Source organism: Crinia signifera, chromosome 9 (assembly GCF_055691185.1).
Source record: "Crinia signifera chromosome 9, ASM5569118v1, whole genome shotgun sequence".
Lineage (NCBI taxonomy): Eukaryota > Metazoa > Chordata > Amphibia > Anura > Myobatrachidae > Crinia > Crinia signifera.
In genome coordinates, this window is record NC_139225.1 from 37,240,622 (window position 1) to 37,263,009 (window position 22,388).

Below are 22,388 nucleotides of genomic sequence, written 5' to 3' on the forward strand. Positions count from 1 at the left end.
TAACACTTCCGTGGGGGTATGACACCCCTAGCACCCCCGTGGGGGTCCCAGGGCTCCAATGTGTACAGCCCATGTTACGCATGAGCGAGGCCATCCTGCAATGAAAGCTTGCTACTTTTTTTTAATCGCTGGATGTTGGTAAGGCAATTGACAGGAAACTGACCTGTGTGTGTGTGGGGGGGCGGGGGGGTGGGGAGGAGTAAACGGACGGCTCCTGGGAAAACGCAGCCATGCCCAGGTATTTGAGGGGAAGTAGTTTGATCTTAGTTCCAGCCCTGTTTCTATCACAGTCCTAGAGTAAGTCCTGTACTATGCAGAGACCGCACAACCGTTAGAAAAGTAATTTGATGGTGTGCGGCCTGCAAATGGATTTGCAGCTAATCGCTGATGTTAAGGTTAGATGATTTGTGGGGAGGGTTGAAATGAACATGCATCATATGGCCGTACTAGGGGTGAGTGGGGGGTCATCATAGCTTGTGCCTTCTTTGGGCATCCAGCTCGGTGTGAAAACTCTGACTGTTGTTGGTAAGGTGGTGAGGAGGGACCTTGTCCTGCAATTTCATTTGTACCTACAGTAGCCTCTCAATTTTGTCCTGGAGCAGGTGAGGGGAGCTCCGGCATACCGATCGCCAGAGCAAAGGTGATAGGGGGGGGGGGGCAAGATTGTGATGGGGTGGGTGAACACTAGAGGTGCTGCGCCAGAGGTGCATACCTGGACACCACTGGCGCGCATCTATTGTATATTAGTGGTATGCCCGGAAATTTTCCGGGACAGCCCCTGTGGCAGCACAACTGAGCCCGGAAAATTTCCGGGCATACCATTCAAGGGGTTAATCAACAGCAGCCAGAGACTGTCAGTCCTATTCAGCGGCAGCCACGGAGCGTGGGACGGCTGCAGCAGGACAATTTGTAAGAGACGTTTTTACATATGGCCCTCAAAGGATTTTATCCCCATACAAACGGCCCTTGGCACAAAAAAGGTTCCCCACCCCTGCACTAGGGCGTGGAGGGAATATAGAATATGCGTGAGGCACCGTGCCCAAATCATGGCGAGCAGACACGGTACACTTAGATCAGCGGTAGCCAACTCCAGTCCTCGAGAGCTACCAAAAGTTCACATTTTTCCAGCTCACCTCACAGGTAAACAGGTGCACTCACATACCTTCCAACTGTCACGATTTTAGAGGGACAGTCCCGATTTTCGGGTCCTGTCCCACCCGCGGCAGGCATTGTCCCGCTGCGGGGGTGGCAGTTGGGAGACCCCCCAATCTAGTAGAATAGACGCTGTGCGCATGCGCACAGCGTCTATTCTCGTATGAAAATGAGGTTGCGGCTAATTAGCATAAGCCACGCCCTCATTTGCATATGTCACGCCCCCTTTTCGGGCGCTCGCACGGCTTCGCCGCGCGAGTGTCCCTATTTCTTCAGATCAAAAGTTGGGAGGTATGCACTCATTACTCACTAACATATTTTAAAACATCCACAGGTGGGGCTAATTAATTCACTTATGATTCTGTGAGGAGATCTGGAAAACATAAACTGTTGGTAGCTCTCGAGGACTGGAGTTGGTGACCCCAGACCTATAACATAGCACACAACAAGCGCTAGCTAAAGGTTACGCAGGCATTCCCAACCACGGTCCTCAAGGCACACCAACAGTGCAGGTTTTAGTGATATCCAGGCTTCAGCACAGATAGTTTAATCAATCCCTCAGATACTAATTAATTCACCTGTGCTCAAGCCTGGATATCTACAAAACCTACACTGTTGGTGTGCCTTGAGGACCGTGGTTGGGAATGCCTGGGTTAACAGAGTAGTATGACTGACGCGTGGCGTCACCTGCTGCGCGGGTTCCCGGCTTTATTCCGTCATGATTTGTAAAAGCCCTTTGAGGCCAGAACAGACGCCATTACTACTGGCAATAAAGCTTATCCCCTTCACAGTGACAGACCTCATTACCATACTAAACCCCGCCCACTGTCTCGTTGTGGCGTTCCAGTGCTTCCTCTCTGCCTGTCCGGCTGTCAGCTGCTCCGGTGGGCGTGGCTTATCCCGGCTGCGGCAGCCCTGGGTAACAGTTACCAGTAGCAGCTGCCTTGGGGACTGTCAGAGGCGGGAAGTGACACCCGAGGCTCGGGATCCGGGTACCTCCTGGTGAGGCTCCCTCCGCAAGTAGGAGGGCGACAGGGGGCAGGTAACCGTACTGACAGGCGCATACACATACACCAGGCATTACTTGTTGCTCCACTTACTTTTGTAAACACACAACATGCCAAGTACACTCAGCTATTTGCAGGCATGCAGATGTCAGCAGTTCCAGAAAGTAGATCTGGGGCTTTATATTACAGGCTTGCCTACATACATGTCACCTTGAAATCATGATTACACCCATGTGTACATATATGTGCAGTGATCTAGTCTAACCAGGGAATGCCCCACTCATTTGCACTACTGCACTAACATACACATATATTCATCATGATTCAAGTGTGCCCATCCCCTGTCACCCGCACTGCGGTCCTGAAGCGGGTGGCTGCCGTTGCGTTGGCAGCCTACGGTGCCCGGCGGCTGTACCCGCTGCTGAGACATCTTTGCTTTAAGCAGCACAAGTATAAGAATTCCAATGGACTGCAGGACAGCACAGGAGCCCTGTCTCCCGTCTCTTCCTCGCCTACTTATGAAAGAACTGGGGTGAATCGAGTGTTCTTCAAGAGGCTTGCCCACCTTCTAAGGCTCCTGTTCCCGAAGCTGGCATGCAAGGAGTTTGGGCTGCTAGTCTTGCACTCCGCTGCCCTCATCTCCAGGACATTCCTTTCGGTGTATGTGGCCCAGCTGGATGGACGTTTGACCCGTTGCATTGTGAAGAAGCGGCCGGTTAGTTTTATGTTTCAGCTGCTGAAGTGGCTGCTCATTGCCTTGCCTGCCACTTTCATCAACAGTGCCATACGTTACCTTGAGGGGCAGCTCAGTTTGGCTTTCCGCACCCGATTAGTGACTCATGCTTACGAGATGTATTTCGGCAACCAGACGTACTACAGAGTCAGCAACATGGATGGACGGCTGCGAAACCCCGACCAGTCATTGACCGAAGATGTAGTGGCATTCGCCAACTCTGTGGCCCATCTGTATTCCAACCTGACCAAACCTGTGTTGGATGTAATCGTTACCACGTACACGTTGATAAGTTCGGCTAAGACTAAGGGGGCCGATACAGGCTGGCCTTCTGCCATTGCGGGGCTTGTGGTGATCATTACAGCCAAGGTGTTGAAGAGCTGCTCGCCAAAGTTTGGGAAACTGGTAGCTGAAGAGGCCAGAAGGAAAGGAGAGTTGCGCTACATGCACTCGAGAGTGGTTGCCAACTCGGAAGAGATTGCCTTCTATGGAGGCCACAAGGTGAGAGGTGGAAAACAATTTCACATGGGTATCCAATGTTAATTCTGTTCAGCTTTTCAGCAGAGGACTCTTAAGCTGTGTACACACGGTCATTTATCGCTGGCAATATGGTCGCTGAGCGATTGGAGTGTGCACCGGCGATAAATCGCCAGGTGCGCGCTCCCGTTTTCATCCCCCTAATGGTTGCTGGTCGGAGGGGCATGCTCCTCCGACCAGCGACTTTCCCTGTCTCTTCTCCCGGCAGTGTGTCTTTTTCATCAGCGACCATCTCTGGTCGCTGATGAAAACGGGACACTGAGCAATATATTGCCAGCGATGATATTGCTCCGTGTGTACGCACCTTTATGCCCTGTACACAGTGTGATTTGGTCTATTTGATTTTACTTATATAAGCAAAATCAAATTGAAATCGATCGATTTCGTTTCGATCATGATGCACTAAATCGAATAGACTGTGGAGACAAGAATGTATTGAACAGAGCTGTATCATATAGTCCGAATGAGTTTGCCTTGCTGTGCAATTCGATCCTGATCGAATCGGGATTGAATAGCAACGCAATCACACCATGGGCCAAATGTAATAGGGTGAGAGTTTCAGAAAGTGAGAGATTACACTGCAAAACCAGGTTGATTTTGCCATGTAATTGATTGCTGCTTTAAAAAACATGGGAAAACTCTCCCAAAATCTCTCACTTTCTGAAACTCTCACCCTATTACATTTGGCCCCATGTGTACACCCCATTTAGGGGTGTATTTACTAAAGGTGTCATTTCTTTATGGTAAACCACACATTTGCTAACATATTTATTTAAAAATGTTCGTAAATGTGTGCTTTGGCCCTTGAAACACAACATCTGTTTACATCAACGTCCATCTATTGTAAACAGATGAAAATCTACCTTTATTAAATATAACCATTAAGCTGGGTACACACTGGAGCGATTTTCCGGTACTTAATGACAAATCACCTACATCGCTCAGTTTATACGGGGGATTGCTCACTCCCCCGGTGCTGCGCATTAAACCTGGCGATATGGCTATAAACATTGTTTATACCAGGCTTTCCCAACTACTGTCCTCAAGGCAGACCAACAGTGCAGGCTTCAGCACAGATGGGTAAATCAAAATAACCCCGGTACTCATGAAGTCACCTGTGCTCAAGCCTGGATGACCCTAAAACCTGCACTGATGGTGTGCGTGGAGGACCGTGGTTGGGAATGCCTGGTTTATACTTCTGAATGGCAAAACATAATTGTTCCTTCTTCATAAAACTCCCTCTAATGCAGGTATGTCCAAACTGGGGCCCTCCAGCTGTTCTGAAACTACAAGTCCCATCATGCCTTGCCATAGTTTTAGCATTCCCTACAAGCAAAACTATGGGAATGCATGATGGGACTTGTAGTTTCACAGCCGCTGGAGGGCCATAGTTTGAAAATGCCTGCTCTAATGTGTACATAGAATCTGGTCTTTTGTTCCAATGGTGGAACAAGTGGCCGTTTCTCTAGTGTGTACTCAGCTTTATTCAAAGTAATAATAAAATAATACACATTGCAAACATTCTGTACACACGGGGCGACATTAGCCAGAATTGCTGGCTAAATAATTGCTGAGCGACCATATCCACCATGTTTTCAGGGCGCTATTGCGGATGCTATTTCTCTTGCATCTGATTACTTTTTGCTGCATGTAAGACTCTGCATATATTTGCTGTGTCGGGATCTATGGTAACCAACTGTAGCTGTATTAATGTGCTTGTACATATTTAAATATAAATACCCTCTTTCCCCTCTCCTTGTGTTTTATTAGCTGTGCCCATATGTTGTCAATCATTATGAGACAATGGAGCGATGTATTGTTTGCCCACTGCATTTAGAATGCATGGTGCGGTTCCTGGGTCATCTCATTGGGCATGCAGCACAACGGGGTGACCCGCGAGAGCGCACGACCGTGGGTACACACTGAGCGATGTGGCCGGTATATCCTTATGAACCACATTGGGAGGATGTATCGTCTGATTAATTGCGTAGAGGTAAATTTAATAAAGTTTAAAGAGGTGAAGTTGCCCATAGCAACCAATCCAATTTTATCTATCATTTCTATATTGCATAATATAAAATGATAGACAGAAAAGTGTTGGTTGCTAACGGCAATAACCCTTTTAATTTTTAGAAGTGTTAGTAAATTTGCCTCTAGTGTGTACCTGGCTTAAAGCTTAAGCTTAAATCCGTGGCCAAATGTAGAAGATCAAGGGGGTTATTTTGGTCCAAATGCAACGCTGCGAAATTCGCAGTATTGTGTGTGGATGTAACGCCACCGGCCCCTCCCTCGCACGCCGCCTTCCCCCGCAGGCATGCCTATGGATGTTTTGGTCGCCGACCAGCGAATGATTTGTAAGGTGCATGCAAAACGAAGACATTCTCTGGTGCCTTAGCTTTGTGTGCTCCCTGTATGGGAAGAGAGTGGTTAGCTGCCCACCCGCATCATGACGCCATTTGCATGGGAACGCCCAGTGTTTGCATGGGAATGGCCATGAAACGCTCGGTGTTCCCATGGGCGCTAGCAGTTCGCCATGCCTGCTCGCACACTGCGTCTCCAAATGTGGAAAACATTGCTCCCCCTGTAAAAGGCTGCTGGTTGACAGGCTCAGGAGGGCTTGACGCTGACATCTCCAAACATCATGTGTGAATTCAAATAACCTGGGACCATCCAGTGGTCTGAAAGGTGTAAGTATAGCTGAAGCGCCAGCTCTGATCCATGTTGAGTATCCTCGGACGGAGCCAGGGCATCAGCATGAATGGGGTATACTACAAATTACCAGATGATCTGATTTGCTCTCAGTGGTTGTCAGCCGGTTGCTTCATGGAGTTTTACAACGACATATCTCCTTTGCTTAACCTTACGGAGCAAACTGTTATTTCATAACATGCAATGATTGCAGAATCTAATTTTTCTAACGATCTACTAGCGCCCAAACCAGAGACCACAAGATCCACGGGGGGGGGGGTTGGGGGGTTTTAATGGAATTACATTTTCTGTTGTGGTTACTTTAAAAGTAAATATTTCAGTACCCACAGACTTGAAAAGTAGAGCTTAGCCCTTTATCTTTCAAATGCAGTAAATAAGCATATAATACATGAGACTTCTTATGGGGCCTACACACGGGGAGATATGCTGAGCGTTCTGAGCGATGCCAGATAGCTCAGAACGCTCAGCACACAGCGATGCGTCAGCGATCTGTCTCACCGGAGAACACTGGCCCTGACCACAAGCATGCTGGATATTAATCGCCAGGAGATACACGGGGCATCGCTATGGCCTCTATACACAAAGCTATGTGGGGGCATTTTCTAAGCAATCTAGTCAGTTCGCTTAGAAAATGCCCCGAAATCACCCCGTGTAGGCCCTGTTACAGCATGTTGACTTTGATCTCTCAATGGTGCTCATAACTTGTGAAGAGAAGCAAAAAGTAACTACAAGATTTATGAGTATGTTCATGTTGGTCACTGGAGGTAGGGATTAATAAGCGGCATGCTTATTACTCACTGTCCAGACATCTGTCTCTCAGCGGTTTCTGTGCGTCTTGCTAGCTATGGAACTGGCCCATCGGGACAAAATGGAAACCCACCTGTGGGCCACAATGTCTGAGGGCCTGCCCCCTTTTCCTAGGGATCAGGTTCTAGACTGCACTTATACATAATGCACAATATACTGCACAGGACTTTGGTATTTTCTATAGTGTTTCTCTGGTAATCGTGCATGCCCTAGTAGTATTTAAACATATTTATAAAGGGGTATAGACAAGGCTCTCTCTGGGCCTAAATACCTAATCATAACCTTTTGGGGTCCACCTATTGACTCTATCTAGTCTATTTAATAATCCACACCCATCTCGGATATATGGGCATAGCAAGTGCCATAGTACTACATGGTTTTGCCTTAAAACTTTTCCTTAAATTGCTGTGTTAAATCTAGCTGCTATCTTGACACACGAGCGCAGATGTTAGTAAATTGCTTGGCTATTACATTTGGGCCTAAGGTGTGCAGTCTATGTAAATGCTGTGCATCATCTCGCTGAACTTATTTCCTTTTCACACCAAACTTATGACTTGGGTTATTGCCGGGGCAGCCCGGATCCAGGCTTGATATGAAAGTGTCTATTTGGGGTTGTGTTACCTGGACCCTGGTTGCTACACCAACCGGGCAGCCTGTGGTTTGAACAATGTAATATGGGTCACACTAAAATTATACAGAGTCTCGAATCACCGGCACTTCAGATGATGTCATCTCTAAGTGCCGGGCAGAGGGAAGACCCAGGTGAGACAGTACTGGAAACAGTGTTCTATAACCCAGAATGGACCCGGGTATTTTGGTGTGAAAGGGTATAAGCCTACAGCAAGTGCGCTCCCAGGCTTCAGACTTGCCGAACCACCAACCTAAACTACAGTAATCCACAGGTACTAGGGTTAGTATTCAATAGTTTTTCAACAGGATTTCAGCTCACTTGACTCATCTAGTCTGTCCATACTCACTGGCAATTTTGCCCAGCGTGTATATTGACCGATGATGGGGGAAAATCCCTAGGCTGAATATACTCTTAGTGCATACACACTGAACATTTTTCGCCCGTTTTCCCAGGGGTGGATGACTTTCTATAGCAGGATGCTATGAAAAGCCATCCATCTCTTTGCTCATCTGCTGGCATCATCTGCGGTGGCCGTGGATAATGGGGGAGCGCGCATCAGCACTCACCGCTCATCACTGGGTGTCTTTTGAGCTGAAAGCAGCTGACGAGTAAATGGAGCTGCTTTCGGCTCAAAGTCGCCCAGTGTGTATGGGCCTTTACGTTTACTTTGAAACTACCGCTTTCCAGTCTCAGTACATGTCTGCCCTTAATTTCCTTTGCAGAATGTGTCTCCCCTTTGTACCTTTTGTTAAACCCCTTGGCATATTTGAAAGTGTCTGTCATGTCCTTCCTTTCTCATCTCTGTTCAAAAATATACTGTATTAAGATCTTTTAGTGTTCCCTGGTAAATGTTGTGGTGTAGACCATGCACCAATTTAGTTGCCCTTCTTTCTACATACAGGCTCTAATTTATTATCCTTTTGGAAATATGGCCTCCATAATTGGACACCGTATTCTAGATGAGGCCGTACCAGTGACCTATACAGAACTGAACAGTGTATTCTAGATGGGGCTGTAGCGGTGACCTATACAGAACTGAACACCGTATTCTAGATGAGTCCGTATTAGTGACCTATACAGAACTGAACACTGTATTCTAGATGAGGCTGTACCAGTGACCTATACAGAACTGAACACTGTATTCTAGATGAGGCTGTACCAGTGACCTATACAGAACTGAACACTGTATTCTAGATGGGGCTGTAGCGGTGACCTATACAGAACTGAACACTGTATTCTAGATGAGGCTGTACCAGTGACCTATACAGGACTGGAAACTGTTTTCTAGATGAGGCCATACCAGTGACCTATACAGAACTGAACAATGTATTCTAGATGGGGCTGTAGCGGTGACCTATACAGAACTGGACACAGTATTCTAGATAGGGTCGTACTAGTGACCTATACAGAACTGGACACAGTATTCTAGATGAGGTCGTACCAGTGACCTATACAGAACTGGACACAGTATTCTAGATGAGGTCGTACCAGTGACCTATACAGAACTGGACACAGTATTCTAGATAGGGTCGTACTAGTGACCTATACAGAACTGGACACAGTATTCTAGATGAGGTCGTACCAGTGACCTATACAGAACTGGACACAGTATTCTAGATGAGGTCGTACTAGTGACCTATACAGAACTGGACACTGCATTCTAGATGAGGCCGTATCAGTGACCTATACAGAACTGAACACCGTATTCTAGATGAGGCTGTACCAGTGACCTATACAGAACTGGACACAGTATTCTAGATTAGGTCGTACCAGTGACCTATACAGTACTGGACACAGTATTCTAGATGAGGCTGTACCAGTGACCTATACAGTGGCATTATCACCTTATTCTTTCTGCTGCTGATTCCTCTCCCTATGCAATCAAGAATCTGACTTGCCTTCCTCCTTGCTTTGTTACATTGCTTACCTGCCTTCAAGTCATCTGAAATGGTGACACCTAGATCCCCTTCCACCTCAGTAGTTTATATTATAATGTCGTTATTAATATATTTAGCCTTTGTGTTTTTGAGACTCAAGTGCAGATTTTGCATGTTTTGTCATTAAACTGAGGTTGACACATTCTTGATTATTTCACCTACCTAGATCCAGAATCCTTTGTTTTATCCGTCCTGATTTGTCTACCCTATGGCATACTTTTGTGTCATCTAAAATATATATATATATGTGTGTGTGTGTGTGTGTGTATGTATGTATGTATGTATGTATTGGAAAAAAAGGGGTATACCAACTCCAAACGGCGCCCAGTGAACCCAGAATCAGTGGTTATAATAAAGTGTGCAGTTAAAAAAGGACCATATACTTATACTTACATATAATGATGTTCCATCAACAACCAACGTGTTCCTCTGAAGGGTATAGTGCTCCAGTACATGTACCTATACTCCCTGCAAGCCTGGCTTTATGTTTCATCATTTTACTGGATTTTATTGTATTTTATGATTGTTTCTGTACATTGTATATGTAATAAAATAGGCTTCACTATTATAAGCCCTTTTTTCTTTACATGTACTGGAGCACTATACCCTTCAGAGTAACACGTTGGTTGTTGATGGAACATCATTATATGAAAGTATATGGTCCTTTTTTAACTGCACACTTTATTATACCCACTGATTCTGGGTTCACTGGGCGCCGTTTGGAATTGGTATACCCCTTTTTTTCCACTATTGTATCACGTTGCCTAGGAGTCATCCTCGACTCTGAACTGTCCTTTCTTCCCCACATTCAATCTGTCTCCAAATCATGTTACATGCACCTAAAAAACATATCCAAAATACTACGACCCTATCTCACACAAGACACTACTAAATCTCTTATCCATGCACTCATATCCCGCATTAATTATTGCAATAGTCTCCTAACTGGTCTTCCCAAGAACAGACTCTCGCCACTGCAATCCATTTTAAATGCTGCTGCTAGGCTGATCTTCCTTGCAAGACGCTCATCGTCTGCTGATCCGCTCTGCCAGTCCCTCCATTGGTTGCTTGTATATTACCATATTCAATATAAAACCCTTCTACTCGCATATAAAGCTATTAACCATACTGCACCAGCATATATCTCTTTACTTATCTTAAACTATCTCCCATCTGGACCACTCCGCTCTGCACATGATCTGCGTCTCTCTTCTGCATGGATCACCAGCTCCCATTCACTAATACAGGACTTTCATCTGGCTTCTCCCACCCTATGTTATGCCCTTCCATGCATATTAAGACTCTCCACCAGTCTCCAAACTTTCAAGCGTTCCCTGAAAACTCACCTCTTCAGGCAAGCCTATCATATTTAAGTTCTACATGCATAACCCTTCGAGGCACTTATGTATTATATAGCTTCCCTTTCGGACTTGTAACTTGGTGGGACTGCTATACTATTACTGGTGCCTGTCCTTGTGTTTCCCCCCTATATCCCTATAGATTTTAAGCTTGCAGCAGGGCCCTCCTACCTCCAAGTCTGTCTGTTGTTACCCAGTTTGTCTTATCACTGTTTACTATTGTAAAGCGCAACAGAGTCTGCTGCGCTATATAAGAAACTGTAAATATCTAATAAATAAATAGTTAGACACCGGCGGCTGATTGGCGGGACCATGGTCACCATTTAGCCAGGGTTGCCGACTTTTTTAAATGCTCCTCTCCGGGAGAAGCCCGGAGAGGAGACTTTCCTTACCCGATCGAGGGGCGGGGGCTTGACTGTGATGTCATTAAGCCCCGCCCCCATTATGGGAAATAGGAGAAATGACTGATCTCCATGGAGGGGGCGGGGCTAAAAGGACATGATTGTGCCATTTTAGCTCCGCCCCCTCCTCTGAGACCCGCAGATTGTGGCATTTACATGCCGCAATTCGGGGGGATCAGGGGGGTCCCCCAGATTCCGGGAGGGTTGCCCACCCTTCCGGGGGGCCGGGAAGGGGACCTGATTTTCGGGAGACTTACCGGGAATTCCGGGAGGGTCGGCAACCCTGCATTTAGCGTTAGGTGCAAAAGGGGTGGGGGGGTGAAGGTGGTTAGGCACTAAGAAGAGAGGGCTAGGGGTTATCCACAAAGTATGTACAATAAGGGTTAGGCTGCAAGAGGGGCAGGGGGGCGGGTGCATGTGGTTAGGGTTAGGCACTAAGAAGGGAGGGCTAGGGGTTGTTCACAAAGTCCATACAATTAGGGTAAGGTTGCAAGAGGGGCGGAGGTGTAAAGGTGGTTAGGGTTAGGGCCTTAAGAAGGGAGGGCTAGGGGTTATTCACAAAGTCTTTACAATTAGGGTTATGCTGCTTTAGTTGATTTTACAACTTGCTTTGATCTAGAATTAAATCTATTTGCACAATTGAGATGAGAAGGATCAGAGTGTTGGTGACATCATTTCACCATAGACTCATGTTGCTCACCCCTGCTGTGCTCAGGAACTGGCTGTCCTGTGTATCAGGTCAAGGTCTGACACCTCTCCACCAGGGGCAAATTCCATTCATCAATTTTTTATCATTTTGTTGGCAGTTGACTATTAGAATGGTTATTTTGTTATCACCACTTGAACCTTTGGCTCCGTGGAGCACAATGCAGCTGGCACAGTGGGAGGGGGAGGCCAACACTGGGGGTAGCGATCTGTTAACATTTATATTTCAATCCATTGATTCAGTTGCGCAGCCTTTTGGCAAACTTAAATGTTCAATATGGGTGTGGTATGAATTTTTGACATGCTCGTGTCGACATGGCTATAGTGTTAATATTGACCAATGACCATATAATGAAGAAACTAATGAAATGTCGACTTAGCTATAATGTCAGCATGTCATCTCTTGTGGCTCGGTGATCCGTTGTCTGTTCAGCTTTTACTGTCAAACGCAGGCATGGCCAAACTGTGGCCCTCCAGCTGTTGTGAAACTACACATCCCAGCATACCTTGCCATAGCAAAACTGGCAAGGCATGATGGGACTTGTAGTTTCTTAACAGCTGGAGGGCCATAGTTTGCCGTGCCTGGCCTAAGGGATGACCTTTTTGTTGGAGGGGTCTTGTGCTGTTTGTGATAGAATTACAAGGGAACCTGACATCACACTTCTTGTGGTGTTTTACCAGCTGGAGTCTGAGAAATGATTCCTATGGGGGAACTGGCATGTTGTGACTTTACTTTGCCTGGAAGTAATTTCATTTTCACTTGGAGTATTCCACTTGGGCTACTTTTAATTTATTGTAATTACAGTGTAACGTAATGAAAATTCCACACGCCCTGAGCATCCTGTGAAACAGGATAGATGAATTCAATTAACGTGAGCAGAAGTTATTGTTACAAGAATGATAATATCCCAGTTATCGGTCACCTGCACGAGATGACGCTGCTCTGGTCTGTGTAACATCTGGAGCCCTGTGTGTACTAGTATCTAGCTATAATATTAATGTCATTGGTGACTGATGCTGCGATTAGTTTATGGACCGGAAAGTGTTCCAGTATCCTGTGCCCATCTCAGGAGAGGTACTTTGCATACTTTGTGATGTCATCTGGGACACATCTAAGTAACATTATTTACTCTGCCAAATATTCTCCTCCTCACATCCTTCAGCATTTCACTTAACTATGCGACCGGTCCAGACTAACCTGTTATACTAGTGTAATGGGAAACCGCAGCGTACATGTATCTCTCCTCCAGTGGCTGTGTCAGGCAGAGAGACTTTGTTCGACCTCTAGATCTCCTAGGTACATAATATCAGTGTGGCTCTGGTCTGTACACCATAGAGGGAAACACCACCAGTGACATGCTAGGAAATATTGGGATAGACAGCAACTAGGACGACAAGCATTAGGTCGACATGACTGAAGATCGACACGACTCAAGGTCGATGGGACATTAGGTTGACACAAGCATTAGGTCGACATGGGGTAGGTTGACAGTCAAAAGGCCGACATTGTTTTTTTTTTTCACTTTTTTTCTTCCGAATGTCGACACAGTTGACACTAAAACGTAGCGCCGCATCCCCTCGTATGGCTTGCTGCTCTCGCCATGCTTCGGGCACTGCTACGCTCGGTGCATTTTATTCTCCCACAATGCCCTAGTGGATGGTAGGGCATGAAATGCCACCTGTCGGCACATGTTGGCTCAAAAAAAAGTGAAAAAACCCATGTCGACCTTTTGACTTTCGACCTTCCCAATGTTGACCTAATGCTTGTGTCGACCTAATGACGTGTCGACCTTCAGCTCACAACTCATTTTACAGGATGTGTGTGTGAAAAATGACAGTTATGAGCAGATTTTTGGCTGGTATGTTCTCTCTCTCCAAGCACCGATAGATCTAGTCCTATGACTGCATGTGTGGGGCAGCTGGTTAGCATTACTGCCTCACAGCACTGAGGTCATGGTTTTGATACCCACATTGTGTGGAGTTTGTATATTCTCCCCGTACTTGTGTGGGTTTCCTCCGGGTACTGTGGGTTTCCTCCCACAATCCAAAAATATACATGTAGGTTAATTGTTAATTATAGCAAAATTAACCCATTGAATGTCTGTGTGTGTGTACATGTGGTAGGGAATATAGAGTGTAAGCTCCACTGGGGCAGGGACTGATGTGAATGTTCAAATATTCTCTGTAAAGCGCTGTGGAATATGTGTGCGCTATATAACTGATAATAGTGTAAGATGCGCTAAGTTGCTGATTTCAGCACAATTCCGGAGATCTAGCTGCTATAGAGTTCAGGCAGCTGTAGCTCCATAATCACGCCGGTTACAAATCGGCAGCTTTTTTATATGGGTCACTGTAGATTGCTGAAGGCTTGTTGGCTTTTAGGTAATTGGTGTTTGGATAATTGGAGTCCTACAGTTTGTAAAATGTTAGGAAACATAGGATACAGTGACTAGGTCGACTCTATTAAGGTTGAAATGGGTCGACATGGCTAAGGGTGACAGGATTGGAAGGTCAACACAAGCATTAGGTTGACAATGCCTAAGTCAAAAGTCAAAGAGTTGAGGAACAGAGCACTTTCTGGGGAGTACTGGGGGTCTGTCCTGTCCGGCAGGTCTATCTTGTATAAATTTGTATTTATATCCTGGCATGCATGTGTCACTTGCTAACATGACAGTGACTGTGCTGGGCCTAGATCCCTTTATGAGGCTGTGTAGAGTCTGCAGTGCTTGCTCAGAAGGTTAGGCAGCCTCCAGCTTGTTTCTGCAGTACTGATATCTGGTGGTGGCTGTGCTGGGCCTAGATCCCTTTATGAGGCTGTGTAGAGTCTGCAGTGCTCGCTCAGAAGGTTAGGCAGCCTCCAGCTTGTTTCTGCAGTACTGATATCTGGTGGTGGCTGTGCTGGGCCTAGATCCCTTTATGAGGCTGTGTAGAGTCTGCAGTGCTCGCTCAGAAGGTTAGGCAGCCTCCAGCTTGTTTCTGCAGCACTGATATCTGGTGGTGGCTGTGCTGGGCCTAGATCCCTTTATGAGGCTGGGTAGAGTCTGCAGTGCTCGCTCAGAAGGTTAGGCAGCCTCCAGCTTGTTTCTGCAGCACTGATATCTGGTGGTGGCTGTGCTGGGCCTAGATCCCTTTATGAGGCTGTATAGAGTCTGCAGTGCTCGCTCAGAAGGTTAGGCAGCCTCCAGCTTGTTTCTGCAGCACTGATATCTGGTGGTGGCTGTGCTTGGCCTAGATCCCTTTATGAGGCTGTATAGAGTCTGCAGTGCTCGCTCAGAAGGTTAGGCAGCCTCCAGCTTGTTTCTGCAGCACTGATATCTGGTGGTGGCTGTGCTGGGCCTAGATCCCTTTATGAGGCTGTGTAGAGTCTGCAGTGCTCGCTCAGAAGGTTAGGCAGCCTCCAGCTTGTTTCTGCAGCACTGATATCTGGTGGTGGCTGTGCTGGGCCTAGATCCCTTTATGAGGCTGTATAGAGTCTGCAGTGCTCACTCAGAAGGTTAGGCAGCCTCCAGCTTGTTTCTGCAGCACTGATATCTGGTGGTGGCTGTGCTGGGCCTAGATCCCTTTATGAGGCTGTGTAGAGTCTGCAGTGCTCGCTCAGAAGGTTAGGCAGCCTCCAGCTTGTTTCTGCAGCACTGATATCTGGTGGTGGCTGTGCTGGGCCTAGATCCCTTTATGAGGCTGTGTAGAGTCTGCAGTGCTCGCTCAGAAGGTTAGGCAGCCTCCAGCTTGTTTCTGCAGTACTGATATCTGGTGGTGGCTGTGCTGGGCCTAGATCCCTTTATGAGGCTGTGTAGAGTCTGCAGTGCTCGCTCAGAAGGTTAGGCAGCCTCCAGCTTGTTTCTGCAGCACTGATATCTGGTGGTGGCTGTGCTGGGCCTAGATCCCTTTATGAGGCTGTGTAGAGTCTGCAGTGCTTGCTCAGAAGGTTAGGCAGCCTCCAGCTTGTTTCTGCAGCACTGATATCTGGTGGTGGCTGTGCTGGGCCTAGATCCCTTTATGAGGCTGTGTAGAGTCTGCAGTGCTTGCTCAGAAGGTTAGGCAGCCTCCAGCTTGTTTCTGCAGCACTGATATCTGGTGGTGGCTGTGGGGATGCAGTCAAAATACCGGCAACCATTGACCGACTGTCAAAATCCCGACAAGGTCAAAATACTGACATTTAAAATCCCGAAAAGGTCAAAATACCAACATATAGAATGTAGACAGGTGAAAAAGTCAATATGACTTTCAGTTGACAGGTCGACATGGGTTTTTTCACTGTTTTTTGACCCGACATGTGCCGACAGGCGGTATTTCATGCCCTACCATCCATTAAGGCGTGGAGGGAGAATAAAATAGTGTGCCAAGCGCAGCGAGGCACCGTGCCCGAAGGATAGCGAGCGGCTGCGGTTGACTTCCAACTGTGTCGACATTCGGGTACAAAAATGAAATAACTGATGTCGACCTGTCGACAGAAAGTCATGTTGACTTTTTCACCTGTCTACATTCTATATGTCGGTTTTTTACCTTGTCGGGATTTTAAATGTCAGTATTTTGACCATGTCGGAATTTTGACCGTGGGTCAATAGCTGTCTGAATTTTGACCATCGGGATTTCATACCGAATCCTGGCTGTGCTGGGCCTAGATCCCTTTATGAGGCTGTATAGAGTCTGCAGTGCTTGCTCAGAAGGTTAGGCAGCCTCCAGCTTGTTTCTGCAGCACTGATCTCTGGTGGTGGCTGTGCTGGGCCTAGATCCCTTTATGAGGCTGTGTAGAGTCTGCAGTGCTCGCTCAGAAGGTTAGGCAGCCTCCAGCTTGTTTCTGCAGCACTGATATCTGGTGGTGGCTGTGCTGGGCCTAGATCCTTTTATGAGGCTGTATAGAGTCTGCAGTGCTTGCTCAGAAGGTTAGGCAGCCTCCAGCTTGTTTCTGCAGCACTGATCTCTGGTGGTGGCTGTGCTGGGCCTAGATCCCTTTATGAGGCTGTGTGTAGAGTCTGCAGTGCTCGCTCAGAAGGTTAGGCAGCCTCCAGCTTGTTTCTGCAGCACTGATATCTGGTGGTATTTTCCAGCTTCTAATCTCTGCAGAGAAATTCAGTCTCCAGGGGAAAGGTTACTAAAGGACATTACACTCTCTACCAGCTTTCCTGCAGTTCTGCTTTGGTTACCAGGATCATGTGGAAACTATGCAATCAGCCTTTTGTACTTACTGTCCACAGACAACAACTCATACCTTAAGGTGCTCATACACGGTGCGATGCGGTGCACGCTCCCACGCACATCCCATCGCACCGTTCAAAAAGTATGTCCTGCGCATACTTTTTGAACTAGATCCTGATCGCATCGATGAGATGCGATCTAGACCAAAATGTATGCAATTATTGCACCGTGTAAGGGCACCTTAAAGGTGTGTACACACGGCATGCCAGAGGGGCACAATTTGCACTATATAGTGTTGCCTGCCCTCTCTATCTGGCTGCTGATATGCGCTCACACGGGAGCACGCATCGGGCTCGCAAGCCCTAAAAAAAGCATGCGATTTGGCTTCCGATGTTCCCTATATCGGGAACATCGGAAGCCAAATCTTACCGTGTGTACACACTATTACACACAAATGTATATGTAACAATGTAGCCTTGTGACATCATCAGTGTGCATAAATGTGCAGGTAATTATGTCTCTGCATGTAAGCTTTTTATTTATATAGCGCACACACACCACATCAGTCCCTGCCCCAGTGGAGCTTACAAGCTATATTCCCTACCACATGCGAACACACAGACATTCTAGGGTTCATTTTGGTTTGTGGTGGGGATCCAAATACCAGTATATTTTTGGATTGTGGGAGGAAACTGGAGTATCCGGAGGGAACCCACGCAAGCACGGAGAGAATATACAAACTCCGCACAGTTAGGGCCCTTTCACACACAGGCTTTGTCCGTTTTTTTGGCTGACAGCTGTGCCATTTCATACACTGTATAAAGTTGGGGGAGAGGATTAGCGATGATGTCAAGTTGGGGGCAGGGAGAGGTAAAACAGCACATCAAACGACTGATGCGTGTGAAAGGCCCCCATCGCCCTCTGCTTACAATGACCTGTTAGGATAGGATGGCCACGGTCTGGCAGCCATCCTTTTCAGTGGATAGATCCAGCGGCTGCGTCGTGGCTGGCCCGTGTGAAAGGACACATAAGCTGGCCATTTACATGTACGGCACGGCTTTCGGCTGTTTTGCCACTTGGCCTGAGCCGTAGCGCGTGAAATAGCCCTTAGGACCATGGTGGGAATCGAACCTATGACGTCAGTCCTGTGAGGCGGTAATGCTAACCATTACACTGTCTGTGCTACCCTGCCAACAGCTATTTCATGCTTCAGTAGGCTATCCTCCATGCTCTTTATAGTCTTAAAGGTATGATTTATGGAAGGCATGTACTGTATAATAAGCCATCCCAGTGCTTTCCAATGACCGTTCTACCGAACAGTATACTTTAGAATGATTTGTGTCCATTGCGCCTCCCTAAGCACAGAATGATCAGGGGGTACTGCATGTAACGGCATGCTGATGTTCCTTACATCGTCCTACCTGGTGTGCAGCACATCAGATGGGATGATCTGATGAACAACTACTGTGCATAAGCCACCGGGCATACACACAATGGGGGTTATTCTAGTCCATTCTTTCTGACAAAATCCTTCTTAGATGGACAAAACCATGTGCACTGCAGGTGGGGCAGATGTAACTTGTGCAGAGAGAATTAGATTTGGGTGGGGTTTTTCTTCAAAGTGAGATCTATATTGAAGTGTAAAATCATGCAGTCAGTATTTTCCCTGCACAGAAACTAACTCACCCAAATCTAATTCTCTCTGCACAAGTTACATCTGCCCCCCTGCAGTGCACATGGTTTTGTCCATCTAAGAAGGATTTTGTCAGAAAGAATGAACTAGAATAAACCCCAATATTATGTATTTGATTTGCATCAGAGCAAAATATAGATCTATATAGTTATAGCTCAGCTGGGCGGGCATATGTAAGGGGGCCCACCCAGTTGTGATGTCAGGCAGTGTGAATTACCCGGGGGCCAGATAACCTCCTGACAGTCTGGATTCCAACGGTCCGTATACTGACATCAGAAACTAGCACGACAGTCGGGATCCCGACTTACAGGGGCTATTCTCCCTCGTGGGGGTACACGACTTACAGAGGCTATTCTCCCTCGTGGGGGTACACGACGTACAGGGGCTATTCTCCCTCGTGGGGGTACACGACGTACAGGGGCTATTCTCCCTTGTGGGGGTACACGACTTACAGGGGCTATTCTCCCTCGTGGGGGTACACGACTTACATGGGCTATTCTCCCTTGTGGGGGTACATGACCCATGGTGGTAAAACCTGTTACTGAGCCCACAGCACTACCATGTACTGGCAGTCAGGTTTCCATTGTCTGTATACTGACCGTCTGAATCCCAACTGTCGGACAGGCATACCACACCTGAATTACCCTGTCACTGGCTATAGCTTGACCCTGCACATGGATGGTTAGATTGTACTAACCTGTTTTCTATTCCCAGGCTCAATAACCACATTGAGTAGTCCTTTAATAAACCAGTGGGTCTCAACTCCACAATTCAAGTCTGTGGAAACAAATGGGACAATTACTGATCCAGCGAAGTTGGGACAAGCACTTGAGGAATGGATTAAAGAACACATATCATAGGGGTTTATTTACGAAGATGGGATGTTGCTATGGGTTGGCCAAACATGTCCTCAAGATCTACCAACAGCTCATGTGTCTCAGGCAACCTGTAGATCTATAGTAGGAATGAATGCAGCAGGTTTGAAAATGTGACAGTTAGTAATGACTACAGCTGTGCACCAGCTAGGGGATCTGGAAAACGTGGACCGTAGATCTTGAGGAGCGGTTTGGCCACCCCTGCTCTAGAAGGTGCTAAATAAATAAGATGATTCTGATTGGTTTCAATGGACAGCATCCCATCTTCAATAGAAATCCCATCTTAGCAAATAAGCCACATAGAGCTCTCATCAGAAATAGTTTAATACAGAGTTCCCAATACTTCCCCGTTACAGTGCCGGTTTTAAGGATATTCTTGCTTGAGCTTGCCGTTTCCTATTGTAAAGCGCAATGGAATATGCTGCGCTATATAAGATACTGTAAATAAATAATTGAGTCCAGTTGGGTAAATAAAACTGACTGAGACACTAATGGTCACCTGCGCTCCAGCATGGAAATCATTGCAGTCCGCAGTATAATGGCGGAGTTTGGGAAACAGAATTATAGGACTAGTGACTTTCTTTTCTAAGCAGCTCCATTTCCTCCTATTAAACAGACTGCGTTGTGTAATAGCTATTGTGTGTGATATACCCTCCCCAGCCATCAAGACACCACTTAGAAGCTCTTCAGACCAAGATTACGACATCCGCTTTATACAGTGTGTTCGCATGACTACAGAAATCTTTCATTATAGCACTTTCTTCTTTCCTGCCGGTCTGTGGCCTGTGCTGGCAAACAACTGAAGAAGGAGAATTATTCAGGTCATTAGTCATTCATGATTGTCACATTGTGTAACTCCTGTGTGACTTGCAGAGTTCCTCAGTTCTATTGTGTTTCTGCTGAGTAGACTGGGTCTAAAAACTGTTCTGAGGCCTTATTGTGCACTGAATTCATTAATACTGATATAAATATCCCGGGCGATTGCATGTGAACACGCAGCAACCTGGGATATTGGGGGTCATTCTAATTCATTCGGATGATGTTTGGGGCTCTGCGCATGGTATATTATGTGAATACGCAGGTCCCCTTTGCGAATGGCTTTGGTGAATTGCTTGGTCACTGAGCCAGCGGAGGACGGGGGTTACCCATGAGAACGCCCAGTGTTTTATGGGCGTCCCCATGAAACCGCTGGGCGTTCCCATAGGCACGTGGGCAGGACGATGTGTGCCGGGGGGTGGGCGGCTTCAACCCGGAACTCGCAAATAAAAGGTAGTTCCCACTGATTTCTATTTGCGAAGCGGTTAGAAATCATTTGATAGTTGGCAACCATCGAATGATTTCTCCTGCAGTGGAGATATGCAAGGGGTTGTGTCTTCCTTACACATCCCCCCCCCCCCCCGCATGTAAATGAAGGATGCGGGGGGGGGGGGTGGAGGGAGGCCTTCAAGATGCCTGGTAGGCTTTCGCTTGCCTTCAAGATGCCTGGCAGGAATGACTCACAAGCAGCTTCTGCTGAGTACAAAATGTGGCGTGTCTATATTCTGTGTACGCCCAGCTGTATCTTCATATGAAATGCTACGTTAGTGTTTTCCAGGAAAGCACTGTAACTTAGAACATAATGTGCAGATAGCCGTAGTCACACACAGACTATAGACATACCACAGAAAACGGAACCTGAAAAAGTCACACGAAAAGACGGTCTGCGGGACTAGAAGGGCAGCTTAAAGTGACTGCAGTAAGGATGTAGTAGGAATCCTATGTGTGTATGTATGTGTGTGTATGTATGTATGTATGTATGTATGTGTATATATATGTGTATATATATATATATATATATATATATATATAATTTGAACTTTTTAAATTTTAAAGCAAGTTTAGAAATGTTCTATAATTACCAGCTGAAGTGCCTGCGTTTAAATCTGCCTGCGTTTAAATACTGTCAGTATTTTAAATATAATAATTAGCAGCTCTTCCAACACACCCATGAGTGTATAGTAGGGGATCTAGACACTCAACCCATACCCTCGCTGCCATATGTAATAAGAGACCATTGACTCTTGGTTATTAGTTACCGAGTGTGCTGTATGCGCCAGGTGTATACTGACAGACGTCTTCTGCCCTGTTTGTGACCTTCTCATTGTTCCTGTCTGCAGGTGGAAATGTCTCTGCTGCAGAAATGCTACAAGGACCTATCCTCACAGATAAACATCATCCTGCTGGAGAGGCTGTGGTATGTGATGCTAGAACAGTTCCTGATGAAGTACGTGTGGAGCGCGTCGGGTCTGGTCATGGTGGCAGTACCCATCATCACAGCTACTGGATACTCAAAGACTGGTATGGATCCAAGACTTGTGCTAACACATTAGAAAACAACAGTTCAGGGGTAGGCAACCCTCCTAGCACTAGTTACTACAAAGTGGCACATGAGGATGTTTTGAGTGTCATATGCTGAGTTAAGGCCCCCATACACTAATGAGATTTGGTCCGATTTCACCCGATTCCGACGGATCGGGTCGATAAATCAGACCAAATCTCATTTTGCTATCCTGTCCTGAATCGGTGTCCTGTGCGCATCAGATGGGAGTCACGAGGTCAGACGGGCTGAACATAAGAGCGGCAGGGGGACGCTGGGAGCCAGCGGGGGACGAAGTGTGGCAGGAGTGGGATGCAGAGAGGCAGCGAGTGGATGCAGATATGGGGCAGC

General features: G+C 46.8%; 1 protein-coding gene across 2 annotated transcripts in view; it reads left to right on the forward strand.

Annotated features, from left to right (window-relative positions):
- Positions 1-2,032: 2,032 nt before the first annotated feature.
- LOC146035413 (ATP-binding cassette sub-family D member 1-like) overlaps positions 2,033-22,388 on the forward strand; it is an 84,435-nt gene continuing 64,079 nt past the window's right edge. For both annotated transcript variants that reach the window (XR_014460645.1, XM_083158835.1), the window contains exons 1-2: positions 2,033-3,393; positions 21,838-22,018. Coding sequence is in view for 1 of the 2 variants with exons in the window: in XM_083158835.1 (XP_083014961.1) it covers positions 2,479-3,393; positions 21,838-22,018 (1,096 nt within the window). In the remaining variant the exon portion in view is untranslated. The remainder of the gene's footprint in view (positions 3,394-21,837; positions 22,019-22,388) is intronic.